Genomic DNA, 18893 nt, shown 5'->3' on the forward strand with positions numbered 1-18893 from the left:
TGGTGCATTCACCTTATGATATCCAGTGGAACAACCACTTTACATCTATATTATTTTTTTTGGGGGGGGGGGGGGGGGGTTAGAAGGATTACTATATCCTATCCCAGGTATTCCTTAAAGAGGTGGGGTTTCAGGTGTCTCCGGAAGGTGGTGATTGACTCCGCTGTCCTGGCGTCGTGAGGGAGCTTGTTCCACCATTGGGGTGCCAGAGCAGCGAACAGTTTTGACTGGGCTGAGCGGGAACTGTGCTTCCTCAGAGGTAGGGAGGCCAGCAGGCCAGAGGTGGATGAACGCAGTGCCCTTGTTTGGGTGTAGGGCCTGATCAGAGCCTGAAGGTACGGAGGTGCCGTTCCCCTCACGGCTCCGTAGGCAAGCACCATGGTCTTGTAGCAGATGCGAGCTTCAACTGGAAGCCAGTGGAGTGTGCGGAGGAGCGGGGTGACGTGAGAGAACTTGGGAAGGTTGAACACCAGACGGGCTGCGGCGTTCTGGATGAGTTGTAGGGGTTTAATGGCACAGGCAGGGAGCCCCGCCAACAGGGAGTTGTAGTAATCCAGACGGGAGATGACAAGTGCCTGGATTAGGACCTGCGCCGCTTCCTGTGTAAGGCAGGGTCGTACTCTGCGAATGTTGTATAGCATGAACCTACAGGATCGGGTCACCGCCTTGGACTCCCCAGCTCTCCTGGAGAGTCCAGGAGAGCTACTGGGCGTGCAGGGTTAGCCAACCCTCCTCCTGGAGAGTCCAGGAGAGCTGCTGAGCGTGCAGGGTTAGCCAACCCTCCTCCTGGAGAGTCCAGGAGAGCTACTGGGCGTGCAGGGTTTTACTCCAGCCCTGCTCGAACACACCACATTGTAAAAAAAAGAATATATATCAGCTGCTCAACAGGACCTTGATAAGCTGACTCTGTGTTTGAGCAGGGTTGGATCAAAAGCCTGCACACCCAGTAGCTCTCCAGATGGAGGGTTGATGGATCAGATGTATCAGTGCTCATCAGTGCGGTGTTTTACTTTGAGGGGGGGGGTTAAGTGCCTTGCTCAAGGCCAGAACAGTAAGACATATGATGCATGGGATCAGCAGCCTTCTATTGTCAATTCCACGAATAATAAGGGTTATTTTGTGAAGTGGTTCCTTGCATTAAACGTGATGGGACTATAAGGCTACGTAATGCCAATGTCCATGACACATTGGCATTCCTAGCATATTGGAAACAGCAGCTGATTCAGTATAATTGCTAGTAAGATCAGATGTGATGGAAGGTAAATAGGCTACTAGTGTTATTACTTTTAAGAGAATATTTTCCGCTGCTTCCAGGGAAGATGATGATGAACTTTGAGATGAAGCTGGGCTGGGGTAAAGGTGTACCTATCCCACCTCACCCAATCTACATCCCCCCCTCCATGGTGGAGAAAACCCTCCCCCCGCCCCCCTCCGGCCTGCCCTTCAACGCACAGACCCGCGAGAGGCTGAAGAACCCCAACGCCGCCTTGCTCCCTCCGCCCAAGAACAAGGAGGAATTCGACAAGGTAATTCACCATGTCTGGGATGTTGCTCTATTAGGCCTGTTGTACCAGTGGTTTTTAACTATTTTGGTAGACATAGGCCTACTTAGACCATTGGGCAGCCAGTGATGTTTTGGGGCATATCGTCTACTAGTCATAGGTTTGTTCCATTTAAAGATTTCTACTTTTATTGAGGTGAGATTTTGAATTTCTGTTTTCCTAGCTGGGCTAGAAGGAAAGTCATTTAAGATGACAGTACAGGAACAATGGCTGTATAGAGAGGTGTGTGTGTGTTTAGTCTAAATAAAAAAGCTGTGGTAAGTTGTGTGGGAATTTAAGAACTGTATACATTTGACCTTTAGTAAAATTGACAGCAGTAAAGGAAAGTTGTTTTTCATATGATGCAGTTTATAATGCATTTTATATTTATATTTTTCACCTGTTGCCTTTTAATAATACTCACATATTCTATGTTTATTATCTGATGTGACTTCATATACAGACTCTGTCCCAAGCCATAGTCAAAGTGGTTATCCCAACAGAAAGGTACATGTTTTTATTTTTTTAATTGGTGTAAAACGTATAAAAACAACCCATAATGAATAAACCCACATTTTAAAGTTTGATCTCTGCATGCTACGGGGGTCGTTCAGTATGGGTGAGCAATGGTTGAGGCAAGCACAAGTAGGCTTATGACCCCATCAGGTTTAATGCTAGCAGACGTAGCCTTATAGTCCCATCAGGTTTAATGCTAGCAGACGTAGCCTTATAGTCCCATCAGGTTTAATGCTAGCAGACGTAGCCTTATAGTCCCATCAGGTTTAATGCTAGCAGACGTAGCCTTATAGTCCCATCAGGTTTAATGCTAGCAGACGTAGCCTTATAGTCCCATCAGGTTTAATGCTAGCAGACGTAGCCTTATAGTCCCATCAGGTTTAATGCTAGCAGACGTAGTCTTATAGTCCCATCAGGTTTAATGCTAGCAGACGTAGCCTTATAGTCCCATCAGGTTTAATGCTAGCAGACGTAGCCTTATAGTCCCATCAGGTTTAATGCTAGCAGACGTAGCCTTATTGTCCCATCAGGTTTAATGCTAGCAGACGTAGCCTTATAGTCCCATCAGGTTTAATGCTAGCAGACGTAGCCTTATAGTCCCATCAGGTTTAATGCTAGCAGACATAGTCTTATTGTCCCATCAGGTTTAATGCTAGCAGACGTAGCCTTATAGTCCCATCAGGTTTAATGCTAGCAGACGTAGCCTTATTGTCCCATCAGGTTTAATGCTAGCAGACGTAGCCTTATAGTCCCATCAGGTTTAATGCTAGCAGACGTAGCCTTATAGTCCCATCAGGTTTAATGCTAGCAGACGTAGCCTTATAGTCCCATCAGGTTTAATGCTAGCAGACGTAGCCTTATAGTCCCATCAGGTTTAATGCTAGCAGACGTAGCCTTATAGTCCCATCAGGTTTAATGCTAGCAGACATAGTCTTATTGTCCCATCAGGTTTAATGCTAGCAGACGTAGCCTTATAGTCCCATCAGGTTTAATGCTAGCAGACGTAGCCTTATAGTCCCATCAGGTTTAATGCTAGCAGACGTAGCCTTATAGTCCCATCAGGTTTAATGGTAGCAGACGTAGCCTTATTGTCCCATCAGGTTTAATGCTAGCAGACGTAGCCTTATAGTCCCATCAGGTTTAATGCTAGCAGACGTAGCCTTATAGTCCCATCAGGTTTAATGCTAGCAGACGTAGCCTTATAGTCCCATCAGGTTTAATGCTAGCAGACGTAGCCTTATAGTCCCATCAGGTTTAATGCTAGCACATGTAGCCAAACAGCCTCATCAGGTTTAATGCTAGCAGACGTAGCCTTATAGTCCCATCAGGTTTAATGCTAGCAGACGTAGCCTTATAGTCCCATCAGGTTTAATGCTAGCAGACGTAGCCTTATAGTCCCATCAGGTTTAATGCTAGCAGACGTAGCCTTATTGTCCCATCAGGTTTAATGCTAGCAGACGTAGCCTTATAGTCCCATCAGGTTTAATGCTAGCAGACGTAGCCTTATAGTCCCATCAGGTTTAATGCTAGCAGACGTAGCCTTATAGTCCCATCAGGTTTAATGCTAGCAGACTGCAAGATGCTCATTCCTACAGCACACCATTGGCTTCCTGCCACCACAGTGTCCATATGCTCTTCTCTTAACACATTTATCCAACTCTCCCTGCAAACATCAATACAGTCTGTGAACCACCATGCCATTACTTGTTTGATGGTATAGAGGACATCAAAAGCATTTTCACTACACCATATCACCACTCGCATGCATAGGCTAATAATATCTGTGTTATGACGCTAGCTACATATTACACTCTCACATGACGTACATACCATACCATTCTGGTAGTTGTGTTCTTTAGAGTGACCGGTCCTGCCCTCTGACTATTGCTCACTCCCACCGACACGCCCCCTTGGCCTCTGTCATCCAATCACGGGCTCAGCAACACCTGACCCCAGCTCAGACATCCAATCCAAACCTCCCATTAGTCTCAGTGACCTTTGACATTGGCCTTGGTGAGCAGAACAAGTTGAACTGTCTGCGGCAGCGAGGGACCTGAAAGCATCATGGGATGGATTGGGAAAGTATACAGAATTTTACCCACCATGCATTGGTAGGATCAGCTCCAATACTATCTCGTCAATGTGATTTGTGTTGTCTACAAATAAATGAAAGACATCCTGTGTTGTTTTTTGTTGGCCACTAATTTGTCCAACATGCAGCAATATTAGATCACTCTGAGGCCTAATTCTCACCCATTTACACGTTGGTATTTATTCATACATCATTAACTAGTGATTCATATGACCAATAGAGGGTCTTTTTGTTACGTAGCCTATTTAGGCCAACAATCCTGTACTGCTTTGGTTCTTCCAGTCAGCCAGCCAGCCAGCCAGTCAGTTAGGAGTTCAGGGTGGATTTGACAGGCACTGTATTGGCTGATACGTCACTCAATAAAGAGTCACTCAAACCTCTCTATCACACTTGTATTATTATCCAGCTTCACTGTCCTCCCTTCCTTCTAGTCTTTACTGTGGGGAGATGGTAGTTAGCATTGCCTGTTATGTTGATTCATAAAGACCCATGCATGCTTATGTTTTAGACCCTTAATGGTTCTTAAAATTGATTTTAAGGTATTTTTATAATATCAGAAATGCTAAGGTCAAACATTTAGGAAGATGTTTCTTACACATTAGATTAGTTAATGTAGTCAAACAATACAATGTAAGAAATAGTTCAAGTTTAATTGTCTAGTACAGCGTTTCCCAAACTCAGTCCTGCCGACCCCCAAGGTTTGCACGTTTTGGTTTTTGTCCTAGCACTACACAGCTGATTCAAGTAATGAACTCAAGCTTTAATTATTTGAATCAGCTGGAGCAAAAACCAAAACCCCCTTGGGGTCTCCAGGACCGAGTTTGGGAAACCCTGATCTAGTACATCTGGATGTGTTGTGATAGTGTGTAGCCCAGAGGCTGTTCTAGGTCTCACTGCAGCAGACAGACTGGGCTTCAGGAGAAGAAGGGTCGACTGCTCTGAATCCGTTTGTTTTAACTGTGTTTTTCTTCTAGGAATTTGCTCTCTCTCATCCACCGAATGATCGAGTTTGTGGTGCGTGAGGGCCCCATGTTCGAAGCCATGATCATGAATCGAGAGCTTAGCAATCCCATGTACCGGTATGTTTGTGTGTCTCCTATGATGGCCGTTTTGGTTATGTCATGTACCATAGTGTATTTTGTTCATCAACAAGCTGACTGTTAGTCATTGTGTTGCCTCTGTTGGCCAGGTTTCTGTTTGAGAACCAGAGCCCAGCACATGTCTACTACCGCTGGAAACTCTACTCCATACTACAGGTCAGTATGGACCAGCCAATCATGTGGCATCTTCTTCTGCATCACATCCTCCCCTTTTTACCTTCTTCTTTAGCACCTCTGATGTCTGTCTGTCTTATGATTGGTTAGGTCAAACATGTCTGTCCTCTCATGAATGGTTAGGTCAAACATGTCTGTATTCTTATGATTGGTTAGGTCAAACATGTCTGTCTTCTTATGATTGGTTAGGTCAAACATGTCTGTTCTCTCATGACTGGTTCGGTGGAAAGCAGTATAGGTCAAACATGTCTGTTCTCTCATCACTGGTTCGGTGGAAAGCAGTATAGGTCAAACATGTCTGTCCTCTCATCACTGGTTCGGTGGAAAGCAGTATAGGTCAAACATGTCTGTCCTCTCATCACTGGTTCGGTGGAAAGCAGTATAGGTCAAACATGTCTGTTCTCTTAATATTGTCACATTGAAAAGGAGGAAGAAGAGGCATTGTTCAACTTGCTACTGTTTGATACCCTGAACAATGTCCTCGTTGTCTAATCTAATGTGAATGATGTCCTAACCCCCCACAGGGAGAAGCGCCAACAAAATGGCGGACGGACGAATTCCGCATGTTCAAGAACGGCTCGTTGTGGCGCCCTCCTCCCCTTAACCCCTACTTACACGGCAACTTTGAAGAGGGGGAGGAGCCAGAGGACGAAGAGGAGGAACCTGGGAAGAAAGGATGTTTAAAAGACGTGTACGTTGTTTGTAATGTCATGAACATATTGGTATTCTCTAATGTTTACTGTCACCCTGATCTCGTTCCCAGACACTTCACAAGAATCTGGTCAAGCAACGAGTCGACCTTGGCCTTCGTTAGCCAACACAGAAAGACCTGGAGAAACTCCCGGCACATAGGCATTGGTTTAATCAGCTTATTCTACCAACCAATCATCTCCCACAACACCTTCCCCCTTCCCTTTAGGCAAGCACACCACAAGCGTAGAGCCATGCTTTGCAGTCATGTGATTCGCAAAAATTGAATTATGACAAATGCTTTACTCAGTAGGTCAGTCTCATAGAGTTCTATGGTCACTAAGGCCAACTTTGAATTTCTTGATGTACCAGGCTTATATGTGCACAATAACACGTGGACGAAGTTACTCTCACCTTAACACTAAAGACCCTGAGATAGACTAGTGTCCTGTCCAGGGGATGTACTGGTACATCACGCTGCCTCACACTACACAAACAGGAGATAGACTAGTGTCCTGTCTAGGGGGTGTACTGGTACATCACGCTGCGTCATGCTACAGAAACAGGAGATAGACTAGTGTCCTGTCCAGGGGATGTACTGGTACATCACGCTGCCTCACACTACACAAACAGGAGATAGACTAGTGTCCTGTCCAGGGGATGTACTGGTACATCACGCTGCGTCATGCTACAGAAACAGGAGATAGACTAGTGTCCTGTCCAGGGGATGTACTGGTACATCACGCTGCGTCATGCTACAGAAACAGGAGATAGACTAGTGTCCTGTCCAGGGGATGTACTGGTACATCACGCTGCGTCATGCTACAGAAACAGGAGATAGACTAGTGTCCTGTCCAGGGGATGTACTGGTACATCACGCTGCGTCATGCTACAGAAACAGGACATAGACTAGTGTCCTGTCCAGGGGATGTACTGGTACATCACGCTGCGTCATGCTACAGAAACAGGAGATAGTCTAGTGTCCTGTCCAGGGGGTGTACTGGTACATCACGCTGCCTCACACTACACAAACAGGAGATAGACTAGTGTCCTGTCCAGGGGGTGTACTGGTACATCACGCTGCCTCACACTACACAAACAGGAGATAGACTCCTCTATGTGCCATTCGGGGTCAGACAAGGCTACTAACTTTAAACATAAAAAATGATGTTAAATTACTTATCTCTCCCCCCCCCCCCTCCAGAGAACGTGATCAACTAGAAGAGCTGTTGAGAGGTCTGACTCCTAGGAAGGGTGACATAGCAGAGGCCATGTTGTTCTGTCTGAGTCATGCCGAGGCTGCAGAGGAGATCGTGGAGTGTGTCACAGAGTCTCTCTCCATCCTCAAGACACCACTTCCCAAGAAGGTAAACAGGATGAAAACCAAGTGTCTGTTAGGTGACATACTATGTTAGATAGGCATCTTTCTTCCTTTTTCTATTGCATGTATATACTATTGTTTTGCATGCTTACCTCAACAAAATGAATTTCCATGTAAATGGGCAAATAAAGATACTTTATCGAGTCGTAGGCACAACTTTGTTTCGCGTTCACCCATGTTTGTTGCTTTGTTTTTCTTCATTTTTGCCTTGTGTTTGTTTTTTTGAAAGAGCTTTGAGTGGCTTGTGTAAAATGAATACTTTTTATCGTAGTTATTCCATTCTATCAGGGAGGACTGGCCAGTTTGTCTGAATGTTTTTTTAAAAATAATTCCTTCCTTGTTTTTCAGATTGCACGGTTATATCTTGTGTCTGATGTGCTGTACAACTCATCTGCTAAAGTAGCCAACGCGTCCTACTACAGAAAATAGTAAGTCGAAGAGTTTGGGTTTAGTGGTTGTGATGTTTGGTTGTGACTGTGGGTGTCAAGGACCTTGCTTGCTTTTGGTTTGTATAATTTTGTAGTGTATATATTGGCATTGAAGATGTTTTCCTACACAAGTTAATATGTTGAACTTGTCCCTCACACAGCTTTGAGGCTAAGCTCTGCCAGGTCTTCTCAGACCTCAATGCAACATACAAGACCATACAGGGTCACCTTCAATCAGAGAACTTCAAGGTATATTCAATTGTATACATTTTCCAATCAGTTTAATCCTCACCTATCTTTCAGAACTACACAGGGCCTAGGCTAGGGTGTAGGACCTGGGTTTTAGGGGCTAGGGTTTGCTTCTGGACAGGGTTTTACCGTTTCAACTTTCTAAAGTAGTATTTTCTCTTGGCCAACAGCAACGAGTGATGTCATGTTTCCGTGCGTGGGAGGACTGGGCCGTGTACCCAGATCCCTTCCTCATCAAGCTACAGAACGTCTTCCTGGGTCTAGTCAACCTGTCAACTGAGGAGGCGTCTTCCACTCCCATCACAGTAGAGGTCAGCTAGCCTCTTGTCCTCTTTCTCATGGTTATGCTAATGAATGCTTGCTAACCATATTATTAGCTACGATTTGAAAATGTTGTCATGGTTTGACAATATTGTGTGACTTTTGGAAATCTTACGATTTGATGATGTGTGATCTCGTCCACCCAGCCCTAATAACTTCTGGAAGCTTCTTTTTGTTTTGAATGTATTCCTAAACCACTCCACTTCTCCTCACTACAGAAACCACCGTTTGAACACCTAGCCCCTAGTCTGTTGGCCCAGCCTGAGCCAGTGGAGGACATCGACGGGGCCCCCATTGGGGAGGACATGGATGGGGCCCCACTGGAGGACGTGGATGGGGTTCCTATAGGACTGGACGGGGGTGCCGTGGTGGCCGGCGCCCCTCTAGACGGAGCTTCCCTGGGGCTGGATGATCTGGATGGAGTGCCCATCAAAGCCCCGGAGGAGGACATAGACGGACTGCCCTGTGAGTGACCATTTGACCTTTACACATCCACATACGGACACGTTGATTATTAAAGGGATACTTCATATTTACGAACGTCAACAGGACAGTTTTCTAATCAACCTCCTTCTTGTCTTTTAGTGGATCGTGCTGCGGCCAAAGCTGCATCCTTTAAAGTAGCACCTTCAAAATGGGAAGCAGTGGACGAGTCTGAGCTGGAGGCACAGGGTGAGACCACGACTACAGGCTACTTTCTACCAAGCTAGGATTCCATTTGAGTAGGCTACTTTCTACCAAGCTAGGATTCCATTTGAGTAGGCTACTTTCTACCAAGCTAGGATTCCACTTGATTAGGCTACTTTCTACCAAGCTAGGATTCCACTTGAGTAGGCTACTTTCTACCAAGCTAGGATTCCACTTGAGTAGGCTACTTTCTACCAAGCTAGGATTCCATTTGAATAGGCTACTTTCTACCAAGCTAGGATTCCATTTGATTAGGCTACTTTGTACCAAGCTAGGATTCCACTTGAGTAGGCTACTTTCTACCAAGCTAGGATTCCATTTGAGTAGGCTACTTTCTACCAAGCTAGGATTCCATTTGATTAGGCTACTTTCTACCAAGCTAGGATTCCACTTGAGTAGGCTACTTTCTACCAAGCTAGGATTCCATTTGAGTAGGCTACTTTCTACCAAGCTAGGATTCCACTTGAGTAGGCTACTTTCTACAAGCTAGGATTCCATTTGAGTAGGCTACTTTCTACCAAGCTAGGATTCCACTTGAGTAGGCTACTTTCTACCAAGCTAGGATTCCACTTGAGTAGGCTACTTTCTACCAAGCTAGGATTCCACTTGAGTAGGCTACTTTCTACCAAGCTAGGATTCCATTTGAGTAGGCTACTTTCTACCAAGCTAGGATTCCATTTGAGTAGGCTACTTTCTACCAAGCTAGGATTCCATTTGAGTAGGCTACTTTCTACCAAGCTAGGATTCCATTTGAGTAGGCTACTTTCTACCAAGCTAGGATTCCATTTGAGTAGGCTACTTTCTACCAAGCTAGGATTCCATTTGAGTAGGCTACTTTCTACCAAGCTAGGATTCCATTTGAGTAGGCTACTTTCTACCAAGCTAGGATTCCATTTGAGTAGGCTACTTTCTACCAAGCTAGGATTCCATTTGAGTAGGCTACTTTCTACCAAGCTAGGATTCCATTTGATTAGGCTACTTTCTACCAAGCTAGGATTCCACTTGAGTAGGCTACTTTCTACCAAGCTAGGATTCCATTTGAGTAGGCTACTTTCTACCAAGCTAGGATTCCATTTGATTAGGCTACTTTCTACCAAGCTAGGATTCCACTTGAGTAGGCTACTTTCTACCAAGCTAGGATTCCATTTGAGTAGGCTACTTTCTACCAAGCTAGGATTCCACTTGAGTAGGCTACTTTCTACCAAGCTAGGATTCCATTTGAGTAGGCTACTTTCTACCAAGCTAGGATTCCACTTGAGTAGGCTACTTTCTACCAAGCTAGGATTCCACTTGAGTAGACTACTTTCTACCAAGCTAGGATTCCACTTGAGTAGGCTACTTTCTACCAAGCTAGGATTCCATTTGAGTAGGCTACTTTCTACCAAGCTAGGATTCCATTTGAGTAGGCTACTTTCTACCAAGCTAGGATTCCATTTGAGTAGGCTACTTTCTACCAAGCTAGGATTCCATTTGAGTAGGCTACTTTCTACCAAGCTAGGATTCCATTTGAGTAGGCTACTTTCTACCAAGCTAGGATTCCACTTGAGTAGGCTACTTTCTACCAAGCTAGGATTCCATTTGAGTAGGCTACTTTCTACCAAGCTAGGATTCCATTTGAGTAGGCTACTTTCTACCAAGCTAGGATTCCATTTGAGTAGGCTACTTTCTACCAAGCTAGGATTCCATTTGAGTAGGCTACTTTCTACCAAGCTAGGATTCCATTTGAGTAGGCTACTTTCTACCAAGCTAGGATTCCATTTGAGTAGGCTACTTTCTACCAAGCTAGGATTCCATTTGAGTAGGCTACTTTCTACCAAGCTAGGATTCCATTTGAGTAGGCTACTTTCTACCAAGCTAGGATTCCACTTGAAATGATCCTGAACCTGTTTTTTTGTGGCAATTTCTATCAAGCTATGATTTTGTCTTAATTGTGTATCTGTCTCCTCCTCAGCCGTGACCACCTCAAAGTGGGAGATCTTTGAGCAGCCAGAGGAGGAGAAGAAGGACGAGGACGACAGTGATGATGACACCAAGAGTTCTCGTTCAGAGGAGCCTCCCAGTTACTCCAACCCCATCAGAGACGACTTGGACTCCAAGACCAAGCACTCTGAGATGAATGAGGACAGACGCACCAAGCTACGGGAGATAGAGGTAAACATGGCAGCATTTGACTGGAGCTCAGTTGTTAGAGCACTAGGATAGTGTGTTCGATTCCTGGGACCACCCATATATACAAAAAACAAATAAAATTGACGCTTGACTGTCTGCTAAATGGCATATAATATTATTATTAGATAGCAGGAAATTAACAGACAAACAAGTACAACTCACATGAGGCTCGGAGTTGTTAATTTAATAGTAAAATAATAAGGATACCAAGACGTTTGGTTTCCTCCACTTGTTCAACGGCCACACCATGTAAGTTAACGCTGTCGTATTTTTCTAAATGTTAAAATAATGTTTTCTTCAGGTCAAAGTGATGAAGTTCCAGGACGAGCTGGAGTCTGGGAAAAGGCCCAAGAAGTCTGGCCAGAGTCTCCAAGAACAGGTGGAACACTACAGAGACAAACTGTTACACAAGGTATTACTAATTAACCAAATCCTCTTGGTTCCTGAAGGAACATGCAGTACATTCTGGAAAGTATTCAGACCCCTTGACTTTTTCCACATTTTGCTACGTTACAGCCTTATTCTAAAATTGATTACGTTGGTTTTTTCCTCATAAATCTTCACACAATACCCCATAACAACTAAGCAAAAACAGGTTTGTATTTTTTTTCCTACATTTTATTAAAAAAATTAAAAAACACACATTTACATAAGTATTCAGACCCTTTACTCAGTACTTTGTTGAAGCACCTTTGGCAGCGATTACAGCCTCGATTCTTCTTGGGTATGATGCTACAAGCTTGGCACACCTGTATTTGGGGAGTTTCTCCCATTCTTCTCTGCAGATCCACTCAAGCTCTGTCAGGTTGGATGGGGAGCGTTGCTGCACAGCTATTTCCAGGTCTCTCCAGAGATGTTCGATTGGGTTCAAGTCTTGGCTCTGGCTGGGTCCACTCAGTGAAATTCAGAGACTTGTCCTGAAGCCACTCCTGCGTTCTCTTGGCTGTGTGCTTAGGGTCGTTTCCTGTTGGAAAGTGAACCTTTGCCCCAGTCTGAGGTCCTAAGCACTCTGGAGCAGGTTTTCATCAAGGATCTCTCTGTCCGCTCATCTTTCCCTCCATCCTGACTAGCCTCCTAGTCCCTGCCGCTGAAAAACATCCCCACAGCATAATGCTGCCACCACCATGCTTCACCGTAGGGATGGTGCCTGGTTTCCTCCAGACGTGATGCTTGGCATTCAGGCCAAGAGTTCAATCTTGGTTTCATCAGACCAGAGAAGCTTGTTTCTCATGGTCTGAGAGTCTTAAGGTGCCTTTTGGCAAACTCCAAGTGGGCTGTCATGTGCCTTTTACTGAGGAATGGCTTCCGTCTGGCCACTCTACCATAAAGGCCTGATTGGTGGAGTGCTGCAGAGATGGTTGTCCTTCTGGAAGGTTCTCACATCTCCACAGAAGAACTCTGGAGCTCTGTCAGAGTGACCATCGGGTTCTCGGTCACCTCCCTGACAAAGGCCCTTCTCCCCCGATTGCTCAGTTTGGCTGGGCAGCCAGCTCTAGGAAGAGTCTTGGTGGTTCCAAACTTCTTCCATTTAAGAATGATGGAGGCCCTGTTTTCTTGGTGACCTTCAATGCTGCAGAAATGTTTTGGTGCCTTTCCCCAGATCTGTGCCTAGACACAATCCTGTCTCGGAGCGCGACGGACAATTCCATCAACCTCATGGCTAGTTTTTTTTCTCTGACATGCACTGTCAACTGTGGGACCTTATATAGACAGGTGTGTGCCTTTCCAAATCATGTCCAATCAATTGAATTTACCACAGGTGGACTCCAATCAAGTTGTAGAAACAGCTCAAGGATGATCAATGGAAACAGAATGCACCTGAGCTCAATTTCTAATCCCATACAAAGGGTCTGAATACTTATGTAAATAAGGTATTTCTGGTTTTTATTTTTCATATTTGCACAAATTTCTAAAAACCTGTTTGCACTTTGTCATAATGGGATATTGTGTGTAGATTGTTGAGGATTTTTTATTTATTTAATCCATTTTAGAATGACTGTAACGTAACAAAAATTGGAAAAAGAGAAATGGTCTGAATACTTCACGAATGCACTGTAGGAGCTGAACTATTGTTTGCCAATGTTATGGGACCCTTTATTACATGAATTACAGTCATTGCTATTTACCTCAATATTACCTGAAGTTTAAATCTGAAGGACATATCCAAGAGGATACTTCAGATATTGACGTATTTAACAGCCCAGGACTCCCTGGAGAACAGTTCCAATTGTTACTGGGTGTACTATCATAGCTGAATAAAGGAAATGATGGATAATGTTGCTTTCCATTCAGTAATATAACTTAACGCCTATTTTTCAGGAAAAAGAAAAGGAGAAACTGGAACGAGAGAAAGAGAGGGAGAAAGAGAGGGAGAAAGAGAGGGAGAAAAGCGAAGCTCGTTTAAAAGACGCCAAGAAGGAGAAGGAGGAGTCTACTCCGACCAGGAGAGACAGGTTAGTCCCTCATAGTTTTCCTGATGCATTCATTAGACTTAATGACATTAGTGGCTCTATCAATCAATCAAGATTTATTTATAGACCACATTTCTTCCAACAAATGCCTTTCAAAGTGCTTAAGAAATAAAATAATACAAGGTGAGAAAGATGAAACAAAACTTTTCTATGCAAATCTAAAATGAAGATTGACATAAATAATGGTTGGACAGCAAGAGAAAACTTAGTGATAGAGCTATGTGATGGGTTCCTATCAGATCCTAGGAAAGCACTTCCTATTAGGGTTAAATACCATTCATATGCACCCTTGAAAAGAGGGGCAGTTCAGGGCTTCCTTGACAGAGATTCATATCTCACTAGGATTCAAATTAAAAACCGATAGCCAGTCGTTGTATGACAAAAAAAAACTATTATTCTGCTAATTTCATCATCTCTGCCAGGCGTGGTCTGTCTCCTGTGGTTGCTAAGAAACGGCGTCACAGCGGCTCGCCCGGCAGCCCCCCGAGGAGCAGCAGCAGACGGGCTCGCTCCCCTTCTCCCCGCTCGGAGAGGTCAGAACGTTCCGAACGCTCGGACCGCTCCTACTCCAAGGACGTAGTGTCGTCACGATCCCGCTCCTCCCACAAAGACTCCCCTCGCGTCACCAGCAGCAAGAAGTTGTCCAAAAGGTCAGGAAACGTTTAGATGTCTTGAAAACATTCTTCTACAACTATGTTGTTATACTTTTCCTTTTACCTTTTGAGAGGAAGAACAGCTGTTTGTCCATAAAATATCTGATCCTTCTATCTTTGTGGTGGGATAACTTTCAGAAACGTCCTTAAAGGCCATTACAGCTTGGGTCTCCAGTTCTCCTTAACTCTCCTGTGTGTGCGCTTTCTCCCCAGGTCTCCCTCTTTACCCCGCACGCCCAAACGTTCCAGGAGATCACGCTCCAGAACACCCAAGAAATCCGCTAAGAAGTCACGGTCAAAATCACGGTCTCCGCATCGGTCCCACAAGAAATCAAAGAAGAGCAAACACTGACAAATCATATCCCTGTTCACTCTCCTCTATACACCCCCCCCCCCCCCCCCCCCCAACCTCCACCATACACACCCCCTCTCCAGTGATGGATAAATAATATAATAAACTGGAGTGGCTGCTCCATTCCCTGCCTGAATGTTCCTGTGAAGAAGAGGATGATGAAGAGGAAGGAGTAATGGGTATGCCATGTTGGGTCTCGATGTATCCAGCCTGGTTGCCAGGTGTGGTGTCTCTTGATCTAGCCGTGTTGCCATGTTGGGACTAAATGGATCCAGCAGGGTTGCCATGTTGGGACTAAACACATTTTGCCAGAATGGATCTAACCCGAATAATAAGAAATTATGATCTGGATATGTGTCCTGCCCACTCTTCCACCGCCCAATAGGGCTAATCCTTGTAGTAGACCACACCCCCAGTGTGATGTAGTCTTTTTTTTCCCATGATATCCTTTTCTTTTTTTCATAAATTAATAAAAAGGATTCATAATAAAAAATAAATTTGTCCTTTAACTTTTTGGAACGCAAATCGTTTCAGACAAGTCCTAGAAGTCTTCTCCCCCCTGCTGGTTCAGTCCGTTTCCTCTATTTTGACACAAACCAAATAAGCAGTATTTCTCTACAGACGACACCAGAATGAATTTGAGGTCAGTTAGAAGATAGAACTGTTAGAAGTTCAACAGGTAATAGATCAGTCAGTCTTTTCTGACAGACAGGAATCCTAATGTACCTGTTCAGCGCTGGTATTAAACATATGGCTGTTCTGTGCCTGAGGACACCCCAAACAGACAAAGATTCTTGCTCAGTCTGTAATGGCAGAGGTGGAAACGGGAGGAAGTTTGGAACTGTACTTGACAACACTGAAAATATACAAGCCCAACTGCTTCCTTTTGTAGAAATAAACATATCAGATGATGTGTAACTTAGACTACGCATATCTTTAAAAGCAAAAACAACGATTTAAATGTTTTTCGAGGTCGAGGGCCATGCGTCCTCCGAAACACAACCCAACCCAACCACAACCCAACTGCTTGTTGACACAATGCCCATCCAACCCAGAAGCCAGCCGCACCAATGTGTCAGAGGAAACACCGTACACCTGGCGACCTGGTCAGCGTGCACTGCGCCCGCCACAGGAGTCGCTAGTGCGCACTGAGACAAATCTCTGCTGGCCAAACCCTCCCCTAACCCGGACGACACTGGGCCAATTGTGCGCCGCCACATGGGCCTCCGGGTCGCGACAGAGCCTGGACTCGAACCCAGAATCTCTGGTGGCACAGCTAGCACTGCGCCTTAGACCACTGCGCCACCCGGGAGGCCCTAATGTTTTTCAAGGTTAAACAAAGTTGGTTGAGTTCATTCCTTGCTGGGTGTATAGGTCTAAGGCACTGTATCGCAGTGCTAGCTGTGCCACCAGAGATTCTGGGTTTGAGTCCAGGCTCTGTCTCAGTGGTCTAAGGCTGTGCCACCAGAGATTCTGGGTTCGACTCCAGGCTCTGTCTCAGTGGTCTAAGGCTGTGCCACCAGAGATTCTGGGTTCGAGTCCAGGCTCTGTCTCAGCCGGCCGCGACCGGGTGGACACTACATCAGATGGTGAACTCTGCTACTCCGTTGTCATGGTCTACATAAGTACATTTTAATAAACATCTACTCTGGTTACACTTGAGCGAACAGGGATATATCCACGAGGGATGGTATAGAAGTTGATATCCAGAAAGCTCTGCCACACAGATTGTTTTTATTAAACTACATATCCACTAGGTGACAGTATGATGCTGCTTTAAAGGTTCACAATTCTAGAGACTTCTAACAATCCTGTATTGTGTTATTCATTTGTTTTTAATGTTGTTGACCTTTTTAAAAGTTGCCTACACATCAACATCTCAAGCACAGAAGTTTTGCCATCAGTTCTCAGTCCCACTCGGTCGTGTTTCTGGGAAAGAACAGATGGATGTACTGAAAAATGTGTGCTTACACACATACACACTCTCTTTCTTACTTTCTCTCTCTCTCTCTGGGGCTACCTAACACTGTAATGTGTCTTACATATCGCTCACTATGTGCTACGAGCCTCGGTGAGAAAGAACCGTTGTCTTTGCCAGGATAGGATTTGGGGTGTTTGCTGTGTAACTGTTCCATGGGAAAGCCCTGTGCTGAAGGAATGATGTGCTGTCAGATTAGAGAAACTATCTGTTTATCTGTCTATCTGGAATAGAGTCCTTGCTTGTTTAGAGCCCTGCATCTGTCCTCACAGATCCCCAGTGGAGTTTAGCCAAAGATACAATGGTAAACTGTCTCCATGATGCCGGATGTGTTGAGTCCCATCCATGTGTACAATACTGGGAGAAAGTCTGTCTTGCTGAGACACTGCATGGCCATTAAGGCTGGCTTGGACCACTCCTCTGGAAGTAAAAACCTAAAGCACAGATGTGATCTATAGAGGATGGCCTCACAGTTAAAGACATGGGAACACTGCGCGTGTGTGGCCCCTTGGATAAAGACATGGGGACAGAGACTGATTCAGTTTGGAAGTGTCGGTAGTAAGGGATAAACGATACCTTTTCAAGCCTCTGATGTCTTGACGTTTATGGAAGTACTGTCTAGAAAGACCCCTTGTGACACATTGTATTGATGTGTTAATCCTCACGATATAACATGGCTGAAATTGTATGATCTATAATAATAATTCATTTAATTTGTAAAGTGCTTTTCTCACACCAAAGGTGCTTAAAAATTATTAAAAACAATCCAAAATAACAACATAGAACACACACAGAATTATCAGAATTCCTTTTCTGACCAGCAAGGTCTTGATAATGTATATAGACTGTAAACTAGACCATAAAGCATCTGCTATAAAACACATTGATGGATTTATCTATTGTTATAGAAGTCATAGGCTACTTTGGAAAAGTCACCTAAATAATTACCCTGGCATCCATCTACCCCCTCTAGGCGCTCAATGTAGATTCCGGGAAACAATTGAATGCAGAAACCAAACAGAGCCAAAAACTAATTTACGCAACAGTGTCTTTATTTGCGCACATTAAGCATGGGTGATAATGTGTTTTTCTACCGGAATATTTCGGTTCATAAAGTAAACTCGAGTTTGGAGTACTACAAGAGCGCCTCTCTGTCTCGCGATTAAAGTGCAGTCGGCTCTGCTTCCAGTTAGTAAAGGCGTCTACAGGGGTACTTGGGGGTAATTCATCCCCCCTTAAGAACAATGTCTAATTCCTGACACAAAAAAGCAATGTTTGGAGAAACATTTTTTTATGTAGATGGTCATGCTTAGGTGAATAAACTATTAAGGGTAATAGATGGCTACAGTTTATTTTAAAAAAAAATGGTATTTCATGAAATGTATTTTTTTTTGGTATTTCATTTAATGTATATAATTTTTTTTTTAAGTACCAGAGGTAACTGTGGCTGTAACTCACCAGCATTACGACCAGGAATACGACTTTCCCGAATTTGATCCTTTGTTTTTACCCCCCAGGGCAATTTTACTTATCCCAGAGGCTGCTCCAAGTCACTGCTGGCAGAGAACAGGTAGTTGGGGTGGACTTCTAGTCCGACTCAGGATGCGGGCACACCATCCACCGCTTCTGAGTATATTACACTCTAATGTTCAGTCTCTGGACAATAAAGTAGACAAGCTCAGGGTGAGGATCTCCTTCCAGAGAGACATCAGGGAATCATGGCTCTCTCTGGATATACTATCCCCGTCCATACAGCCAGCTGGGTTCTCAGTTCATCGCACAGACAGAAATGAAGAACTATCCGGAAGAAGAAAGGCGGGGGTGTATGTTTCATGATTAACTACTCATGGTGTGTTTGTGAAAACATACAGAAACTCAAGTCCTTTTGTTAACCTGACCCTAGAATACCTCAATCAAATGCTGACCGTATTACCTCCCAAGAGAATTCTTTTCGGTTATATTCACAGCCGTGTATATTCCCCCTTAAGCCGATACCACAATGGCCCTCAAGGAACTACACTGGACTTTATGCAAACTGGAAACCATATATCCTGAGGCCGCATTTATTGTAGCTGGGGATTTTAACAAAGC

At 44.5% G+C, this 18893-nt stretch overlaps 1 protein-coding gene across 4 annotated transcripts in view; it reads left to right on the forward strand.

The window, feature by feature from the left end:
• LOC106590627 (U2 snRNP-associated SURP motif-containing protein) overlaps window positions 1-18137 on the forward strand; it is a 30883-nt gene extending 12746 nt beyond the window's left edge. For 2 of the 4 annotated variants that reach the window (XM_014181756.3, XM_082970802.1), the window contains 16 exons: window positions 1315-1526; window positions 2005-2048; window positions 5124-5228; window positions 5339-5405; window positions 5948-6114; window positions 7318-7480; window positions 7843-7922; window positions 8084-8171; window positions 8342-8482; window positions 8711-8957; window positions 9078-9164; window positions 11131-11330; window positions 11650-11760; window positions 13668-13801; window positions 14242-14469; window positions 14686-18137. In XM_014181756.3, the coding sequence (XP_014037231.3) occupies window positions 1315-1526; window positions 2005-2048; window positions 5124-5228; window positions 5339-5405; window positions 5948-6114; window positions 7318-7480; window positions 7843-7922; window positions 8084-8171; window positions 8342-8482; window positions 8711-8957; window positions 9078-9164; window positions 11131-11330; window positions 11650-11760; window positions 13668-13801; window positions 14242-14469; window positions 14686-14824 (2213 nt within the window). In that variant the 3' untranslated portion in view covers window positions 14825-18137. Of the gene's footprint in view, window positions 1-1314; window positions 1527-1547; window positions 2664-2701; window positions 5229-5338; window positions 5406-5947; window positions 6115-7317; window positions 7481-7842; window positions 7923-8083; window positions 8172-8341; window positions 8483-8710; window positions 8958-9077; window positions 9165-11130; window positions 11331-11649; window positions 11761-13667; window positions 13802-14241; window positions 14470-14685 lie in introns of those variants that run through there. The other 2 variants (XM_082970804.1, XM_082970803.1) reach the window with 2 other exon arrangements.
• Window positions 18138-18893: the final 756 nt, after the last annotated feature.

The sequence above is a fragment of the Salmo salar genome, chromosome 29, assembly GCF_965601325.2.
Source record: "Salmo salar chromosome 29, fSalSal1, whole genome shotgun sequence".
Taxonomy (NCBI): Eukaryota; Metazoa; Chordata; class Actinopteri; order Salmoniformes; family Salmonidae; genus Salmo; species Salmo salar.